Here is an 18,389-nt window from a genome sequence, read left to right as displayed (position 1 = left end):
CCATCAAAAGCTCACCCCAACCTTCGGGTGTTCACATCTTGTACCACATCTCCCTCCCTTTCCATCTCTCTCCTTCCTCTTTTTCACCTGCCCTCTCCTCTTTCTCCTTTTCTCTTCTACCTTTCTATGTCTTTCCTTTCCTTCCATTTTCTTCCACAGACATTTATTTAGGACTTCTTTCTGTCCTGGGCACTGGTAGTACAGTGATGGCTGACATTACTCCTGCATTACAATATCTCAGTAAACTCTCTGGAAAATTCACGAAGTATGAAGGTGTCACCATTAAGAGAGTAAGTTTAAATCCACAAGAAAGGCATCTTCATCATCTTGATCTCTTAGTCAGAAGCCACCAAATTTTGAAGAATTTAGACTGTCCTAAATTTAGAAGAATTTCTGACTTTGTCTGAATTTATCTTGTTCGAATGGCAATACATATTAATAATTTCCAATGTCAGCCCTTTTTTTGTTGGTTTATTTATTTATTTTGAGAGAAAGAGAGAGCATGAGGAGGGGAGGGGTAGAGAGGGAGGGGGGGAATCCCAAAAGGCTCCACCCTGTCAGTGCAAAGCCCCATGAGGGGCCCCATCTCATGAACCTTGAGATCATGATCTGAGCCTAAACCAAAGATGAATGCTTAACTGACTGGGCCACCCAGGTGCCCCTGATGTCAACTCCTTTAAAAAGCATCCACCATTGTTGGTGCACCTTGTTCCTTACTCTTCCTCCTTCACTACAGTTATCAAAGCAAATAGGCTGTGTTTGCCTTTTCCGTGGGCTGCTCTCCTGTTCACTTGTGTGCCTGTTGTAACCTGACCTTCTTCCCTTATACTTTACTGACATGGTGCTCTTGAAGTCCTCACCTCATGATCCCATCCAAAGTTCTCTTCTCTATGCCATCCCATTGTGTTTCTCTGCCTGTCAATCTAGAGACTACACTTAACCAGCCTTGGAGTTGGTTGTGGCCATGTGCCTGTGTTTATGCCAATAAAATGTGAAAAGAAATTTGTGTGTCATTCTGTGTCATAGTCACAAAACATTGGGCAGATGCCTATCTGTTCTTTCTTCATGATTTCCCTGAACTGGAATGTAGACATGGCAATGTTCGCAGTTTCAACTCAGCAGGCATGGACATAAGACATCCAAAGCCCCATAAGAGAAAGAACTTGGATTGTTGAAATGGAACACAATCTGATTCACTCACCTTGGGGCTATTATGTAAGTTATAAATTAACATCTATTTTATTTAAATCACTTTATTGGTGAGCTTCTTGGTTACCTCAGCTTTGGTAACTATCTCAGTCTGTGTTTGCTCATATCAATTCACTTAAGGAGCAGAAATTATCTATCCTGTTTTCATTGCCAAATGTAAAATGATGAATAATTAACACATCTCATATACAATTTCCTTTAAATACAATTTGCTCTGGCAGGCTATTGATAGGAGCTAGGACATAATGAGAGATGAAAGTAGCTCATTAGGTTTCCAAAATGCAGTTATTTGTTTCTGATTGATGCTTCACCTAGATAGAAAGCACGAGATACCTTTTTGAGAAAAAGGAGGAACCTGGCTGGGATCACTGGCCAAGAGGATCTTCCCAACTCTTTATGTGAGCAGTTTTACCCTCAAGCAGAGTCCAAGTAAAGAATTTTCTCAAGAAGTAGTTTGATTAAAAAACAATTGTTTTTTATTAAGTAAACTTTACTGCCAACATACGGCTTGAACTCACAACCCAGAGATCAAGAGTCACACGCTCTACCAACTGAGCCAGCCAGGTGCCCCACAAGAAGTAGTTTTGATAATCTCGTATTTTCTAAGAAGTATTTAGTTGATGACACAGAGCTCTGAACCATGGAACGTGGGAAATTGGACACTAATTTGAGAATCTATGAGCAAGACACTTCTATTATAATATAACCTTAATGGAATCCCACCAAATTTTTAAATTTGGACAAAATTACCTCCCAATGCACCTGCTAATGAGAAATGTGGCTGAAGAATTCAATGCTAGACAAATTTGGACACCTATAGAATGGAGTGGTTTACTGTAATTGCCCTAGATCAGATCACAGACATTTTTGAAAAAGCCAGATAGTAAATACTTTAGGCTTTGCAGGCTACATGCAGTCTGTGTTGCAACTGCTCAACTTTGCCATTGTAGTGCTAAAGCATCAATAGACAACATTTAAACAAGCATGGCTGTGTGCCAGTAACAGTTTATTATGGACACTGAAATAACATTTTCATATAATTTTCACATGTCACAAAATACTATTCTTCTTTTGATTTTCCCCCAACCGTTTAAAAATGTAAAAACCATTTTTAGTTTGCAGGTTATATATAAACAGATTTGGCCTATAGGCCAGATTTTGCCCATAGACTATCATTGGCTGACCCTAGTTTAGATACTAAAAATCTAGAGGATAATAATTGATATTAACAATAATCTTTAAAAAGAATCCAACAGCATTAAAGAGAATAATCTAAGTGCTTTTGCAAGAGGACTTTCAACTAGCCCACCTAACAGCTGCTTTAAAATTATTTAGGAATCTACTACAGAAGAGAGGGGATTGTTGTATATTTGAGAATCTGCTACAGCTAAGACCAATTTTTTTAAGCTTATTTATTTATTTTTAGAGAGGAAGAGAGAGCATGAACAGGGGCAGAGAGAGAGAAGGAGAGAGAGAATCCCAGGCAGGCTCGGTGCTGTCAGCACAGAGCCCAGTGCAGGGCTCGATCTCTTGAACTGTGAGATCGTGACCTGAGCCAAAACCAAGAGTCAGACACTTGATTGACTGAGCCACCCAGGTGCCCCTAAGACCACATTTCTGATCAACCCATACAGATTACCACCCAAAATGGCATTTAATAACAAAAATTGTGTCCAGAGGTTATGACCTTCTTCTTCAGTTCACTGAGATTGACCTGATTGATATGCTACAGTTAGAGCAACACCTTTACTCAGATAAATTTATGTGTTCTATAAAATATGGGTTGCACAAAATAGGATTAAATATCTGAACAAATATAACCTCATGGGAAATCCTCATTTTTTCTTGTTGCTTCAAACACAAGCTGGCGTGTATACCTCCAAATCATGTAACTCTAACTCAGATATTCACACTTTAATTTCTAAGTCTACCTAGTTGCCACAAAATCACTTAAAATTCAAGAAGTCTCAAGTGAATCAAATATCAAATCCTGCATCCCATAATTGCTACTGTGTTTTCTATTTTATGTAATGGGATTCACACAGAAACCAAAACCATAAATCTGAGCACTCTGAAGCTCTTCCTCATCCCTTCTAACCTCTCTGGAGCCACTTAAGGACCTTGACTCCTTCCATCTAGTAGGTCCACCATTCCATGGGCCTTCCCAAGTCCTCCAGGTGGAAAAACTAAACACAATCAGAGATGGTCCGTTTCTCCAACAGTGGCACAAACTGGTCACATGACCTCACCCAGATGCAAGGAGCCCAGAAAATATATTCTGGCTATTTGACAAGAAGACAAAAACATGGGTGTTAGTGAATGCTAAATTTTATCCCCTATAATCAGTTCTAAAGTTAAATTGCTATGTGTCCCATTAATGCTATTGATAGTTACTGCTATCTTTCTCTATTTTTCCATGATGTTCTATTTTATGTATGATACAGGATTCAGTGTACTGTTACTTTCCTTGCCCTTCTCACTTTCCATTTTTAATGTCTGATTTATAAATTATTATATAATTATTTTTCATAATTATTTTCTCTAAATAGTTTCAATTTTCTTTATCAATTCCAAATTTTCTAAATCTTGAATTCTGGATTTTGAATTACCTTTTTGTCTTCTGGATAATATTGTTGGGGAAATTTTATCATTAACGGTAAATAAATTCATTATTCTTAGTTTTTTTATTTTTATTTTTTTGCCCTACATAAGGAAGTCTCTCTGTTGTATTTGCACATAATGACTTGGATGTGTATGAAATTCTTGGACCAAAATATTTTTCCCCAAAACTTGATGAAATTGCTATACTGTCTTCAAACATTTGATGTTCCAGATGAGAAGCTAAACCTTATCTGATTTTTTCTCCTTTGTAGATGATCTTTTATTTTATTTTATTTATTTATTTTAAACTTTATTTACTTGAGAGAGAGAGAGAGAGAGAGAGAGAGAGGAGAGAGAGCACAAGCCAGGAAGGGGCAGAGAGGGAAGGAGAGAGACAATCCTAAGTAGGATCCACAGAGTCAGTGCAGAACCCAACACAGAGCTTGATCTCATGACCTGTGAGATCATGAACTGAGCTGCAATCAATAGTCAGACAGATGCTGAACTGACTGAGCCACCCATGCCCCCCTGTAGGTAATCTCTCAATTTTTAGTTTACCTTTGAAATGTTATAGTGTTCCATTAAATGTCTGTGTTTGGATATATTTCCATTATTTTGATCAAAACTTCATTAATCTATTCAATTTATGGACATAAGCCTTTTTGGGGGGTATGGTTTCATGAGGTATTTTATGTCCATGATTATTTATTCCATGTATTTTTCAAGTTGATTAGGTATTTTTGTTCTCTGCCCTCAATATCTGTAATTCTGACTTTCACTGATTTCTTCTCAGTTGTTTTCCTCTTTATTCTTTCCAACTGTGCATTTTTAACTCCTCTCTTTTCTACTTGCCATGCAGATTCAGCCATTGCTTTTTATGTTTCCTCGCTTTCTTATTTAAGCAAGATGACTTAACATCTCTGTCTTCATGTCTGGCTTTTCATGATTACGTACCCATTTCCTAGAGGCTTCTTTTGGAGAAAGGCATCTCCCTTTTGTTATTTTTAAGAACCCAAAGCAAATGTTTTGTAAAACTTTCATTCTCAGAGAAGTAATACACACACAAATCTGCTTTTGAAAGTTCTAGACAATGTTTTCCTATCTTATACCGTGAAGAAGCCTTGTAACTTAATATTTTTCTTTTAAAAAAGGGAACTGTATTCAGGCTTAGCTTTTACCAATACACAAGGAGGGTGAGATTTACTTGGCTCCTCATTCCAGCTATTTCTGTTCTAATAGCATTCCTCTCTCAGAGATAGACTCAAGGTCAGCAGCCTTTAATTTTGTGCTGGCCTATTGAACTGAGGATGTATCTTCTATTTCCTAGACAGTCCAGTGACTTGGGAAGAACCCACTGAAGTTTAAAAACACGTTTGAACAATGAAAGCACATACTCTTATGTGTGTACGCCTGCAAGAACTTCTCATCAGATGACTAGGATATGAAAATATAATATGTTCCTATAATTTTTCTGTGTTTTGGACTCTGTACTCTACTGTCTAAATGAATGAGGAAAAAGAAATGTTGAAGTAGATGTTGGTGAGAGACAAGACAGTGCAGATATCTGGTGCTTTTTGCCCAGAGATGCTGCCTGTTTCAGGTTATAGAGGTCTCTATATCATGGAGTAAGACATAACCAATGGAACTGAATCACCATCTTTTTCTATAGTTGGGGGGGACAATAGATTTTTTTTCTATTTCAGATGGGTTGACATATGGTCCATGGGTAAGAATGAGCATTTAATGGAATTTTATCCACATATTAACATAGAATCTTTGCTCATCTTGAACTTTCAGTGCTAGTTGCAATATTTTTGATGTATATACATAGGTACATTGATTGGAACTTGATGGAAAAGACATCAGGCGCATTTAATAACCCAGGTAATACCCATTTATATTTGCAAGTTTGAAAGCACTGCATTAAATTGTATCTTTAGGGCTTGGATTTCTAACCAGAGTCCTCATTTAACAAACTAAAATTTTACAACATGTACATCAAATCCAGTGAATTTTCCATTATATCTCAACTGCTATAAATTAATGAGTAATGCAACTGTAAGCCAGTAGAAAATAATTATAATGAAAGAAGGAACTTTTGCACTCATAGCACCAATGGCTTTGCTCTACTTGACTAATATCATCTGGGAAAATATTGATGGTTATGAATAACCAGTTCCTGCCAATACATAATAATGACCTCATTATTGAAAGTGCTTACATTTTGTGACATCAGAAAAAAACAAATCTTATCCTCAGAGTTTTCCAGATTCATTGCTAAAGATCTCTTACTATAAACTCTTTCACATATGCTAACATACCAAACCTTTTCAACTATTGCTTGAGCTAAAATCAAAGCAGTAATGTGCTCAGCATTCAGTCTTTATGCAAAACCCTCAAGATCTTAATGAAAAGCGGTCCTTAAAAGAAAGCCATATGTTCTCTAAAGCCATCTTGCGCTACATGGCCATGTATTATGATCTCACATATCAGAGACACTGTACTTAAATAACCATAAAGAGTAATGCCACATTTTCCTTTCAGTCCTTAGACTAGTGCTACTGAACTGTTTTGACACATACTTTTACATACAATTTCAGGCTCGTAAACCAACATTCTACCTCCAATTCTAACATGAGCCAAGATAATAGTTTCTGCATAAGGTCTTTGAAAATAATACTGATGTAAGGAGAGCAGTATACTACTTATACTATTTCCTAAGAAATAATATTAATGTAAGTAGAACATTGTACTACTTATACTATTTCCTACCTAAGAAAATATGGCTTTTTTAATGTTTATTTATTTCTTTTAAGAGAGAGAGAGAGAGAGAGAGAGAGAGAGAGTGGGGGAGGGGCAGGTAGAGAGGGAGAGATAGTATTTCAAGCAGGCTTTGTCAGCACAGAGCCCAACCTGGAGCTCCATCCAGTGAACTGCAAGATCATGACCTGACCCAAAATCAAGAGTTGCATGCTCAACCAACTGAGCCACCCAGGTACCCCCAAAATATGGCTGTTTTATGTCTTCTTTTTAAAGCATCATTGTAAAAAGGTAATGAGAAACAGAGCTTAGGCCAAAGAAGTTGAAATCGGGTGAAAGAGGAAAAAGAAAACAGTAGCGTGGTTTTTGAAAGGATGACGGTTGAGGAATTGATGAGTTATATTTGTCAGACAGTAAGTGATTGATTTTGGCATCTTTTCAGCATTTGTCTACATCATAGAAACACAATGAAGTAGGAGAAAAGAATGAGAACCTTGATAAAATTCAAATATCATCCTGGGATCCTACTGAGCAAATCCTTAAGGAGAGCGTGCTGTATCACTCTGTTACATCAAGAGTGTATATAATAGGATATCAGTCCAATGTTCTTTTAGGTATCATTTAGCAGATTTTGTTAGCAATTTTTAAAAATGCCTCAAGTTCTAGGATATGTGTGACGATATGCCTTTAATTGTATTAGCATAGACTTCTCTCAAGGATATTACTTAGAAACAGAAGTTGTTCCATGTATTGAATATTTTATTTTACTCTTAGTTTCCTTTTGTAAGTGTTACATTGCAGTTTTGAAAATTAGTTGCATAACTATAAGTAACATAATTAAAATATTTAAAGGAAATTTAAAATTTTATTTTCCTGTAAGGATAAGTATCTATGCAATTAATTACGGGATGAGAGGGAAAAAATTAACTTCGTTAAAAAAAAAAGAAACCAGCACCACCAAAAAGAAGTTTCCATGAGCTTTCCATTGTCCCCTTCTAGAAATAGCTAAAGATAAAATTTATTTTCTATCTTTTCCCCTGAGAACCTTTCAGATCAGCCACATTTACAGTATCCTGCATTTATTGTCAACAGCTTTTCAAGACCTACAAGGTGATGTTGAATATTATACACTTTTTTGGAGTTCTGCTACCTCAAATGAATCTCTAAAAATCCTCCCAGATGTAAACTCTCATGTCATCGGCCACTTAAATCCAAACACAGAGTATCGGATTTTTATCTCTGTCTTCAATGGAGTCCACAGCATCAGTGGTGATGTATTGTGTGCAACCACTTTCGATGGGGGTGAGTCCAGACTTCAAGGGACCCTTGGCTTCAGAGATGCAAATGAAATTGATTGATTCTTGCTGAGGTTGAGATCAGTCATCCCTCCATTATAAAATTTCCGGTGTTGGAGGGAAGGGGGTTGGGGCTAAAACGCTTAAGTGCTCGCTGTCGTCAAGTGGCAGATCAATACGTGGTCCCTTAGAGACAGTAGCACAAGGCTCTAATAATGGGATATTAGCCCAGTTTGTTCCTGTTCTTTTCAGTGTATGCTTAGTTTGGAGCTGAGTTCACATCAATAAATGGTGACATTTAGAAACATTTTGTTCTAAAGATTTGCTCTTAGAAGCAGTATGCTTTTCAAAACGACAGCCAAACACAGTGAGGGCTCTCCCTGAGTCACCAGAAATGGTAGGTGGAGGTTCAGCCACTGAGAAAAATTGCCTCTGACTCATTTCTAAGCCAGTTAGCAAGGGGGAGGAAGCAAGGGAAGCAACTTGTGAATCTGAAATGTGTTTGGAATGGTCTTTCTAATCTTTTTGGCTTTATAAAGTCTCATTATAAACATTATAATATCATTACCTCCCAAGCAAGTGTTCCAGGTCATTAGCAGAGCACTTTAAGTGTGGAACCCATTTCCCTTTGTGGTGCCAAAGGTCGACACCTTTTGTTTATAAAATAGAATGGATCACAAGGACAATTTTTCAACTAGTTAAGATGGGTTCTTATGATAAAAATAGGTCTTTGCATAGTTATTTCTGACATGCTTGAATAATTGTGTAATTTAACGCCAAGCAAGATTTTTTTCCTAATGTTAGATTTCATCATTACCTATGGTAATCAACATTCAAAATCATTTACATAATGACAATATTGCATTATTGCTTCATATTGCTTGAGTTACAAGCTAGTAACATCAAATGATTTTTTTACGTTCCACCAGCCTCAGCCTCAATGTATTTGAGTTTTATTTTTTGCTTAAGGAGCAAATTTTCTTTCCTTTTCCCTGGGAGGTATGGCGTGAAGGGATGGGAAAAGAGACAAATAATAGATATGTGTTGGTGGTGCAGATGGGTGAATAATTTATCATCATATCCCACTGGTCACATAGTATTGAAGATTAGCACTATGCTGGTGGTATAAAGCATTTTACCACCAATTCTTATGGTTTCTGACTGAGAGTATAATAAGCCAATTTACAGAGGACTACAGACTGTGATAACTTCATCAGAGAAAAGCAGATAAGCAAGGAACCCTTTGCAAAACCTAAATACTAATCTGCATTTAGTTTAACAAGTGCTTTTTCAGAGACAGCTGGAGTTTATTCAGTTTCTTCCTTTAATTCTAGAGCCTCAGGGCATGCTTCCTCCAGAGGTTGTCATCATCAACAGTACATCTGTACGTGTCATCTGGACATCTCCTTCAAACCCAAATGGCGTTATCACTGAATATTCTGTCTATGTAAATAATAAGCTCTACAAGACTGGAATGAATGTGCCTGGGTCTTTCATTCTGAGAGACCTGTCTCCCTTCACAATCTATGACATTCAGGTTAGAACACTGTTTTTTGATGGCTAAGCTTATAGGTGTGTTAAATAAAACATTGCCAGGCTATGTCTCTAAGTGAATACCTTCCGTCTTGGTTACAGATTATTTATTTACTGGGGAAGGGGAGAGAAAAGAGGGAAATTGATTAGGATTAAATCTGTTTGCTGTGGGCAAACACATGAGTCTCAGGAGAGAAGGTAATGGTAATATGGAAAACGATGGTGATGATATTCTTGCTGGCAAAATGAGGCAAATCACGTATTTGCGGTAAATCTTGCTAAACAGTTGACCTTTATCCTGTTTCTTTTACTAATATCAAAATCAGAATCAACCTATGAATGTGGAGACATTCTTCTATTCCTATTTCTGCTATTTACTAATTTAATAACTTCAGGGAAGCCACATAACCTGTTTGGTGTCAGTTATCTTTTTTATAAGGGCAGCGGACTTGGTGACTTAAAACATTCTATCGACCTCTAGCATTCTGTGACTCTGAATGCGGCAAGAAAACATAAATGAATATATGGCAGACAAAATATATTAAAGGGTTTGACCTGAAGATGAAAGAAATTTATCTGTTGTCATCTACCAAATGTTTGTCGACCCTGGCCTATGTGAGAACAGTTATCCTTAAACTTTTTTGCCCTTGAACCTCTTTGATAATCTAATGATGTCAGTGCACCCTGCCCTAGAAAAACACCTATGTGCCTATATGACAAAAGTTAGTGTGCAGTTTCATATTGCATTGACCATCTGAGGCCCAACTCATAGACCTCTTTGAGATCTGCTGATCTTTAAAATAGAAAAAATATAGAGACAACTAAGGAATCTTCAACAAAGAACTTTCCCCCAAGGAATTGGAACTCATTACACTGCTGGGATATAAAAGATAACAAGGCCAAATGTGGAAATTAATGATAAAAACAGAAACTCAAAGTTTATAGAGAAGGGCTGTAATGTAGTAAATTTTTAATTAATCTATGCTACTTCCAACATTTGTAAGAGCTTTGTAAATAATTTTCAAAAGATATTAAGCATGGAAATTTTCTTTGACCACAGAAACATTCACTGACTTTGTCTAGTAAGTGCTACCTCTTTCATTTCCCATCCCCTTCTTTCCCTCACCTTGGAAGGGGAAACATACACAGTCATCTGGCTAGAGCCAATGTTTTACCACTCCCCGCCCCCCCACCCCCCGCTGCTAGGCCTAGGTTCCTAAGAAAACAAAATAAAAATAAAGGAAGAAAGGTATGCTGATTAGTTTTCATTACATTCCATGATTTCCATGAACTCACCTGAGTCATCTTAGAATGGAACACACACGGACTGATGTTTATGTTCACGGTTCTTAGAGTGAGTCTCTATGTGCATGTACATCATAGAAAATTAGAAAATAAAAACCACATTCAAAATAATTACACATATAGCTTTGTGAACAAGGTTGGCTTAGGAAGGTGACAGAGTATTTGCTGTATTATTCTTTTGGGGGGCGCTGATGGAGAAAGCTGGCTGAGTCCTCAAAAGGCAACTTATTTATTTGCTTTATCAGGACTCAGAATACAACCTAAGGTGAGATCAATAGGGGCTATGCATGCATGCACGTCCTCATCCAGCTTTCTGACTATGTAACAGTTGATGTGTAAGTGTTTCAGTCATGTTGTCCTATAAAAGGCTTCACTCATCCCTACTGGTTTGAGTCACTAGCGGCCTGAAAAGAATGTATTTGGATCAGATTTGGGACATCTAACAAAATAAGGAGACAAAATACCAAATTATAATCTAATATTTTAGTTGTGTTATTAGTGACTAAGATGTTCTTATTCTTGATAAACTATATTTTTGTGAAGCTCTCCACAGTCCAGGAATATTCCACTTGAAATAGTTGTTGCATCACTGGAAATTTGAATAACAGATTACAATGATTTTTGTTCATGATGTCAAAGATGATTTGGGATTTGACTCCATTTAAAATATGCATCCAGGGGTACCTGGGTGGCTCGGTGGGTTAAATGTCTGATTTCAGCTCAGGTCATGATCTCGTAGTTCCTGGGTTCAAGCCCTGAGATGGGCTCTGTGCTGGGAGTGCAGAGCCTGCTTGGGATTCTCTCTTTCCTTCTCTCTCTGCCCTTCCCCCACTCACATGCATGTGCATGCTCTCTCTCTCAAAATAAATGAATAAATTTTGAAAATAAATAAGTAAATAAATAAATATACATGTATATACCAGTGTATGTGTATATATATACATATATGTATAAATATATACGTATAAAAATATTTATATGTATATGTATATATACGTATATGTATGTATACAATATGTTGCACCTAATTGATATGCCTACTACTTTAGGATTAGGTTCTCTGTGTTAACCCCCTCTGTCAAACATGTATGGATTATAAAGCAGACATATAGATCCAAATATCTACTTTTTTGAATGAGTTATTTTATATATCCCTTCTATATAATTTATATATATATATATAATATATATAAATACATTAAAAATGTCAATTTTTGGTTCAATTTTGTTTTTATGTGAATCAGTCAACCTTTATATTTGTGGTTCATTCACATTATGCAATATAGCTATAGCAGCAGAAATATCCCAAAGATGAAATTTGGTCTGTTACCTTAGTAAGTTGAGAAAAATATTGACACATTTCTCCAAAGTCAAAATAAGAGTTTTCTGGAGAATCATTTGAATAGAGATAGTAGCTTAGTTTTGTTTTGTTGTAACTTTTTTTTTTTTAATTTGAGAGAGAGAGAGAAAGAGAGAGAGAGAGAGAGAGAGAGAATCTTAAGCAGTCTCCAAACTCAGTGTGGAGCCTGGCATGGAGCTCAATCCCATGACCCTGGGATCATGACCTGAGCCAAAATCAAGAGTCAGACATTCAACTGACTGAGCCACCCCAAGTGCCCCAGAATATAGCTAAGTAGTTTGGAACTTAAAGCTATGCTTAGTATTTAGATGATAAGACTAGAATACAGTAAAGCCTGGATTAGATATCTCATATCTATTCAGCTTGATCATATTCCCTGATTTCTCTCACCCCCAATTTGCAAGCTGATGAAAATGGAGTCATGAAGACTCAATAAAATTATTTGTGCCAGTTCCCATTAATATTGAGCACATATTACTTACATAATGAACTGGAGTTGATTTTTAGTTATAATTATGCACCATATAGTCAAATATTGCCTAATATGTATGAAGTTTTATTGTCATTAATTCTATTGCAGCAAGTATATTTTAAGTTAATTTCCCTTTAAATTATTTGGGGTTTCATTGGACATACTCAGAGTGGAGGGCCTTGGCAGTGTCCACATCTCTACTAAATATTAGTAGATAGGAAAAATACTATATGGAATACATAAAATACTATATGGCATACATAAAGAACACAACTCAAACAGCATCATAAAAATGTGCTCCAATTCCCATTTAGGTGTAAAGTGCCCCATGAATAAAATGACGTAACTACTAAATACAGTAAGAGACACATTTGTCTTTTCTCAATTGCTAGTGGAAATCCAGAGAACTGCTTCACTTAAAAGCTCAGTATTAGTGTTTAAGATGCATCGGTATCCAGCTTCCCCCTTCATTTTTTATGTATTAGCTGCTGAAAGTAAGTGAGCATTGGAAAAAGTACAGTTTCTCTTTGGCTTATCCTTTCATTGGAAACAGAATGATGTCACTTTGTGAGTGTTTCACTAGCAATCTTTTGTACATTCATTTGTCTCTCCTCCCACTTGCTGAATGTGTTTCTTTTGCGTTACTAATGCTTGATGAACTCGATTTCTAATCTTTAGTTACTCCACCCTCCTCAGTTTTTAGTCAGATTAGATGGCAGAATTAAAGGGATGAATGATGATTTTCTGCTGTGATTAAGGTAAAAATACAACTGCAGCTGGAACAGATGAATATAAAGTAGCTCAGCCACATTGAAAGGCTTCTCTAGACCTCGTTTTTCTTCCATTGTACATTAACATTTGGGCTATTTGTTCTAAAATGTCAAGACTTCTGCAAGAACTCATCATTACACTACCTGGTTGTAGATCTAGAGAGCAGTATGCAGTGATAACCTACTAAGCTTATATACTGTCACCTAAACATCTTCCATTCCTTACTGTGCCCCAAAGGGATGAATATGTCTGTCTCTTTCTGAAAGGTTGGAACCAGAGACTAAACATCACCATCATCACTAAATCAACTGTCCTGAGCTCATTTCTATATCATATTCTGAGTTTGAACCAATGTAGTCAAACAACATCAAAAATTAATATTTATAGAACTCTAAGAAGTTATAGAGAACTAATAGGAGAGTCCTATGAAATGAAGGTGGGTGGATTCAAGCCACTGGCAGTGTATATTTTGAAAATAGTTGGATTTATTCTTTTCTAAACTGTTTGTAGGTTGAAGTCTGCACCAAATATGCCTGTGCGAAAAGCAATGGCACCCAAATCACCACTGTGGAGGATACTCCAAGTGATATACCAACACCCACAATTCACGGCATCGCTTCAAGGTAAAAATTTTTTGCCAGTTAATGTCAAGAGCTGATCAGAGGCACCTGCGTGGCTCAGTCACAAGCCTCTGACTCACCGCTTGTGAGTTCAAGCCCCTCATTGGGCTCTCTGCTGTCAGCTCAGAGCCCCTTTCAGATCTTCTGTTCCCTTTCTCTCTGCCCCTCCCCAGCTTGTGCATAAGCTTATGCATTCTCTGTGTCTCAAAAATAAATAAACTTAAAAAAATAAATAAAAAGCTGATCATAAGCAATGAACGTTAAAATCAAACATTTCATCCCAACCATGACAATTTCATTTTAGAAAGTTGCTATAAACACCTGCGTAAATCAAAATTTTTGTATTATTAGCTATTGATTTTCACTGGTCACATCACCTAATACTTAAGCTTTAATGTCCCCGATTTCCCAGTTTCACTTCCCTTTATTTAGTAACCTGTGAGCAAATGCTTAAATGCATGAAAGCGTTTCTGTATTTAAATGTGTCATTAAGTGAATCCTTTTGTAAGGCAAAGAATACAATTTTCACTAGATTAATTACCTTCTAAGTTACTCTCTTTGAAAAAAAAATTAGATTTACATGTATCAGATTGCCTTAAACCTAGAAAAAATCTGTAAAATAAACAGGGGAGATAATGTCTGGATAACCATTACCACTGTTATCAGATTCTTGGTACAATCTCATTATTTTTCTGTGCTCATGTATTGCTGAGAAGTGGCCATAGATTGAAAGTGAGTCTCTTTTCAGTTCAAGTTAACAATAATAATGATAAAAAGATTTAATGTCAAGTATCCCAAGCCAAAATTGACATGAGAGTAGTTCATCCCTCTACATCAGTCTGAGGCTAGAGAAAGAAATCTGAGTACTCCCACATCATACTGGGATGATGTTCCAGCTAAATGAATCACCCTTCACCTGTACACACACACACACACACACACACACACACACACACACACACCCCACATACACACTGAACAAATTAATAGATTTGTTATAAAAGATTTCAATTCTGAAGGATCCTTTTGCAACATATTAACATTTCTATGTTTCTTTAAAATCAGTTTAAAAATATCTGTACTGATTTAGGGAACTAAAGATAAAAATAATTAGAAAAAAAAAACCCAAGTAATTGGATGCTTAGCTGTTCAGGGCAAAAATCATGCCTTGTCTCCTTGAGTCCATCTTTTATCTAACACATGACAGATATTTATCTAATTTCACATGTGCTAATTAATTGATAATCTTGTCAGCAAATTTTCCCTATCCACAGAATTGCCTACTATGCAAAGGGAAAATAGTCAAATGAAAAAAGTACCAGCAAATACATTTGTGGTTATAATAATATAAGAAGAAAAATTAATTTAAAAAGTATAAGGCATGGTTTTAAATTTTCAAAGTTTTCAGTCTACTATAGAGACACTGCCCTAAACAAATGTATATAGAATAATGTAAAAAACTCCACAACATAAGTTTATAATATGCAGGAAAAACATAAAGAGAAAAACACTGAACTCTACCCAGGATTATCAGTGAAGGCGTCATGGATGATGCAATAATTGAGTTCTGTCTTCAAGAACTCAAGGAAGAATTATAGTTAGGTGGGTGGATGTTGTCAAATTTCTTGTTTGTTCTCATCCTCATGACCTAAGCCCAGATGAATGGCATAAAGGAGTATGTCTTAAATTACATATTTATATGTAGCTAAAAATCTGTAGGTTTTATTAGACATTGGACAAATGTCTATATGTGTCTGTGCTTCTAGGATACTTTTTTTTATTTTAAAAAGATTCTTACAGATAATAGCAGAGTAATAGTTGTGGTTAAAGATTATTTACATTCAAATGTATACGTTAATGGCAAAAATATTAATGAAGGCATCATACAACAAGAGGAAGAAAAATGACAGAGCAGACAACAGAAGAGAGATTTCAACACAATTTTGGAAGCAATGTTTGGCAGGGAGAAACAAATGAGTTAGTGCAGTGGAAAACATTTACAACCAAAGTTTGGTTGGCAGAAGGAGATAATGACACAAAACAAACTAATTTACCCTGCAGAGAACCTCGGTGTCTGAGCACTTACAACTTTTAAGGTTAGTGAAGAAGAGGAAGATGTAAAGTTCAAAGCTGGAATCATGAGATTAGCTAAAAATCTGGAAAAAAAATGTGGTTGGAACCTGTAATTAGGGTTCTCCAGAGAAACAGAACCAAAATCTGAAAACCCAGGAAAGCTAGTGGTGTAGTCTCTCAAAGTCTCTCTGATTTGAAAGTCAGAGGAGCCAAAGGTATAAGTTCCAGTTCAAGTCTGAGAGGAGAAAAAGACTGATGTCTTAGCTCAAGTAAGCAGGCCAAGAAAGGGAGGGAATTCTCCCTTCTCCCACCTTTTTGTTGTATTCAGACTCTCAACTGATTGGATGTTGCTCACCTACATGGGGTAGGTAATCTACTTCACCAAGTCCACCATTTCAAATGCTAATCTCCTTAGAAACAGCCTCACAGATATACACTGAAATAATGGTTAGCCAAATATCTGGGCACTTTGTGGCCCAGTCAAGTTGATGCATAAAATTAACCATCCAAAAATTCACGGTGCCCTACCTCCATAGTATGTATCCTGGTGTCTACTTCTCTTGCTCCATCTAGCATGTTCTACTACCATGAGATCAGAAGTGTATTCTCTGGACAAACTGAACAGAGGCATCTAGGAATTAAGGCTAACTAGGCACAGTGGAAGGCTGGGAGGAGGGGCAAAGCTAAAAATCATGATAAAGTGGAAGACTACAATCAAAATGATGAAACCTTCATTGTTTTCCCCAGGTCTGTTCTCAAAAGCAAATATTGTGAGAAGAATGTTGAAATTTCCAGATATAATTATGGGCATATCTATTTCTTTTTTAGAACTCTCTGTTTTGCCCCATGTATTTCGATGCTTTATGATGAGATTCATATACATTTAGGATTGCTATGTCTTGGTAAATTGATTCTTTCATCATTGCATAATATCCCTTTTTTCTGGTAATTTTCTTGTTATAAAGTATACTTTGATACTAATATAGCCACTTCAGCTTTCTTTTGATTAGTGTAATTGTGAGTGATTTGGGATTGTATCCTGGACATTTTGAATAGTAGATTGTGATCATTTGAGTCCCGTTAAAAATTTGAAGAAGGATGAAGTTTTCGTTTCCTTCAGCAGGTAATCATCTGGTTACCTTCAGACTGCAAATATTGTCTTGGCTTTATGTGCTCAGGGGTTCCAATGTCAGTTCATTTTTCAAAAGCTTTGCTATGCCGCTTCATGTCTGCCCCATGTATGCACCTTTCAGTGGCTAATCTGGTATTTGTTTGGAGGGTTATGTAATGGTTCGTATCTCAGAGTCTTTGCTGTGACGCTCAGATTGCCTTTGCATGGAAAGCAACCGTGCATATGCGGCTTAGACTTGAGTAGGGACTTGCGTTGAAGATGACCTAGCTCTCTCTTGTCTGAGATTCCTCCCACATTTTCCAGATCCCTGGTGCTTCCTTTGTGGGATCTTTGGCTAGGAAGATATGGTTTCTCTTGAAATTTTAGCCTCCCAAGTTACCTGACATTTTACATAAATGAGGCTGTTTGGCGAGAGCAACAAGATAAGAGAAAGTGGAAGGAAAACAGGGACACCTCCCACACACATGTTTTAGATCACAGGAGCCCCTTTCCCTGGTTCCTCTGGTCAGAAAGATGGATTTTTCCTAGGATTTTGGATTCCCTTTTGACCAGGACTGCTATAGTGCAGCTCCTTGACCAGAATCATCCTCAGAGCAAGTCTGGACAAAAAAAGAAAAAACAGAACAGGAATTTCCCCTCACACCCTCTGGCTTGTAAGGCCTTTTTGTACTCTGGCCAGAAAGATGGGGTTTCTCACATAGGTTTTACTTGTCCAGTGCACAATTCTACACCGGGGCTGCTCTTGGATTAAAGATGGGAGAACAAGGAGGGAAAACAATGAGAAATTCATCCTTTAATTTTTTCCCCTCTCCTCCTTATCTGCCTCTATTGTTAACTTTTCAGAATCCTCAGGTGGTTGCTTCTTGTAATTTCTGCACACTTTTTAGTGATAATCAGTCAGAGAGAGGCTGTAATAGGTTTACTCCATATTGGCCAGCCTCAGAAAGTCCCTCTCTACCATGTTTTTTGTTTGTTTATTTTTAATTCCAATCCCTTTACCAACTTTCTTTTCTTTCTTTCTTTCTTTCTTTCTCTTTCTTTCTTTCTTTCTTCTTTCTTTCTTTCTTTCTTCCTTCCTTCCTTCCTTCCTTCCTTCCTTCCTTCCTTCCTTCCTTCCTTTCCTTCCTTCCTTTCCTTCCTTCCTTCCTTCCTTCCTTCCTTCCTTCCTTCCTTCCTTCCTTTCCTTCCTTCCTTCCTTTCCTTCCTTCCTTCCTTCCTTCTTTCTTCCTTCCTTCCTTCCTTCCTTCCTTCCTTCCTT

The 18,389-nt window shown here is 36.8% G+C and overlaps 1 protein-coding gene across 2 annotated transcripts in view; it reads left to right on the top strand.

Annotated features, from left to right (window-relative positions):
• Positions 1–18,389, top strand: part of USH2A (usherin) — a 773,795-nt gene that overhangs the window by 547,770 nt on the left and 207,636 nt on the right. For both annotated transcript variants that reach the window (XM_045048458.1, XM_045048459.1), the window contains 3 exons: positions 7,663–7,872; positions 9,200–9,402; positions 13,817–13,929. In XM_045048458.1, the coding sequence (XP_044904393.1) occupies positions 7,663–7,872; positions 9,200–9,402; positions 13,817–13,929 (526 nt within the window). The remainder of the gene's footprint in view (positions 1–7,662; positions 7,873–9,199; positions 9,403–13,816; positions 13,930–18,389) is intronic.

The sequence above is a fragment of the Felis catus genome, chromosome F1, assembly GCF_018350175.1.
Source record: "Felis catus isolate Fca126 chromosome F1, F.catus_Fca126_mat1.0, whole genome shotgun sequence".
NCBI lineage: Eukaryota > Metazoa > Chordata > Mammalia > Carnivora > Felidae > Felis > Felis catus.
Note: the sequence above shows the minus strand (reverse complement) of the source record. Positions and strands in the feature narration are given on the sequence as shown.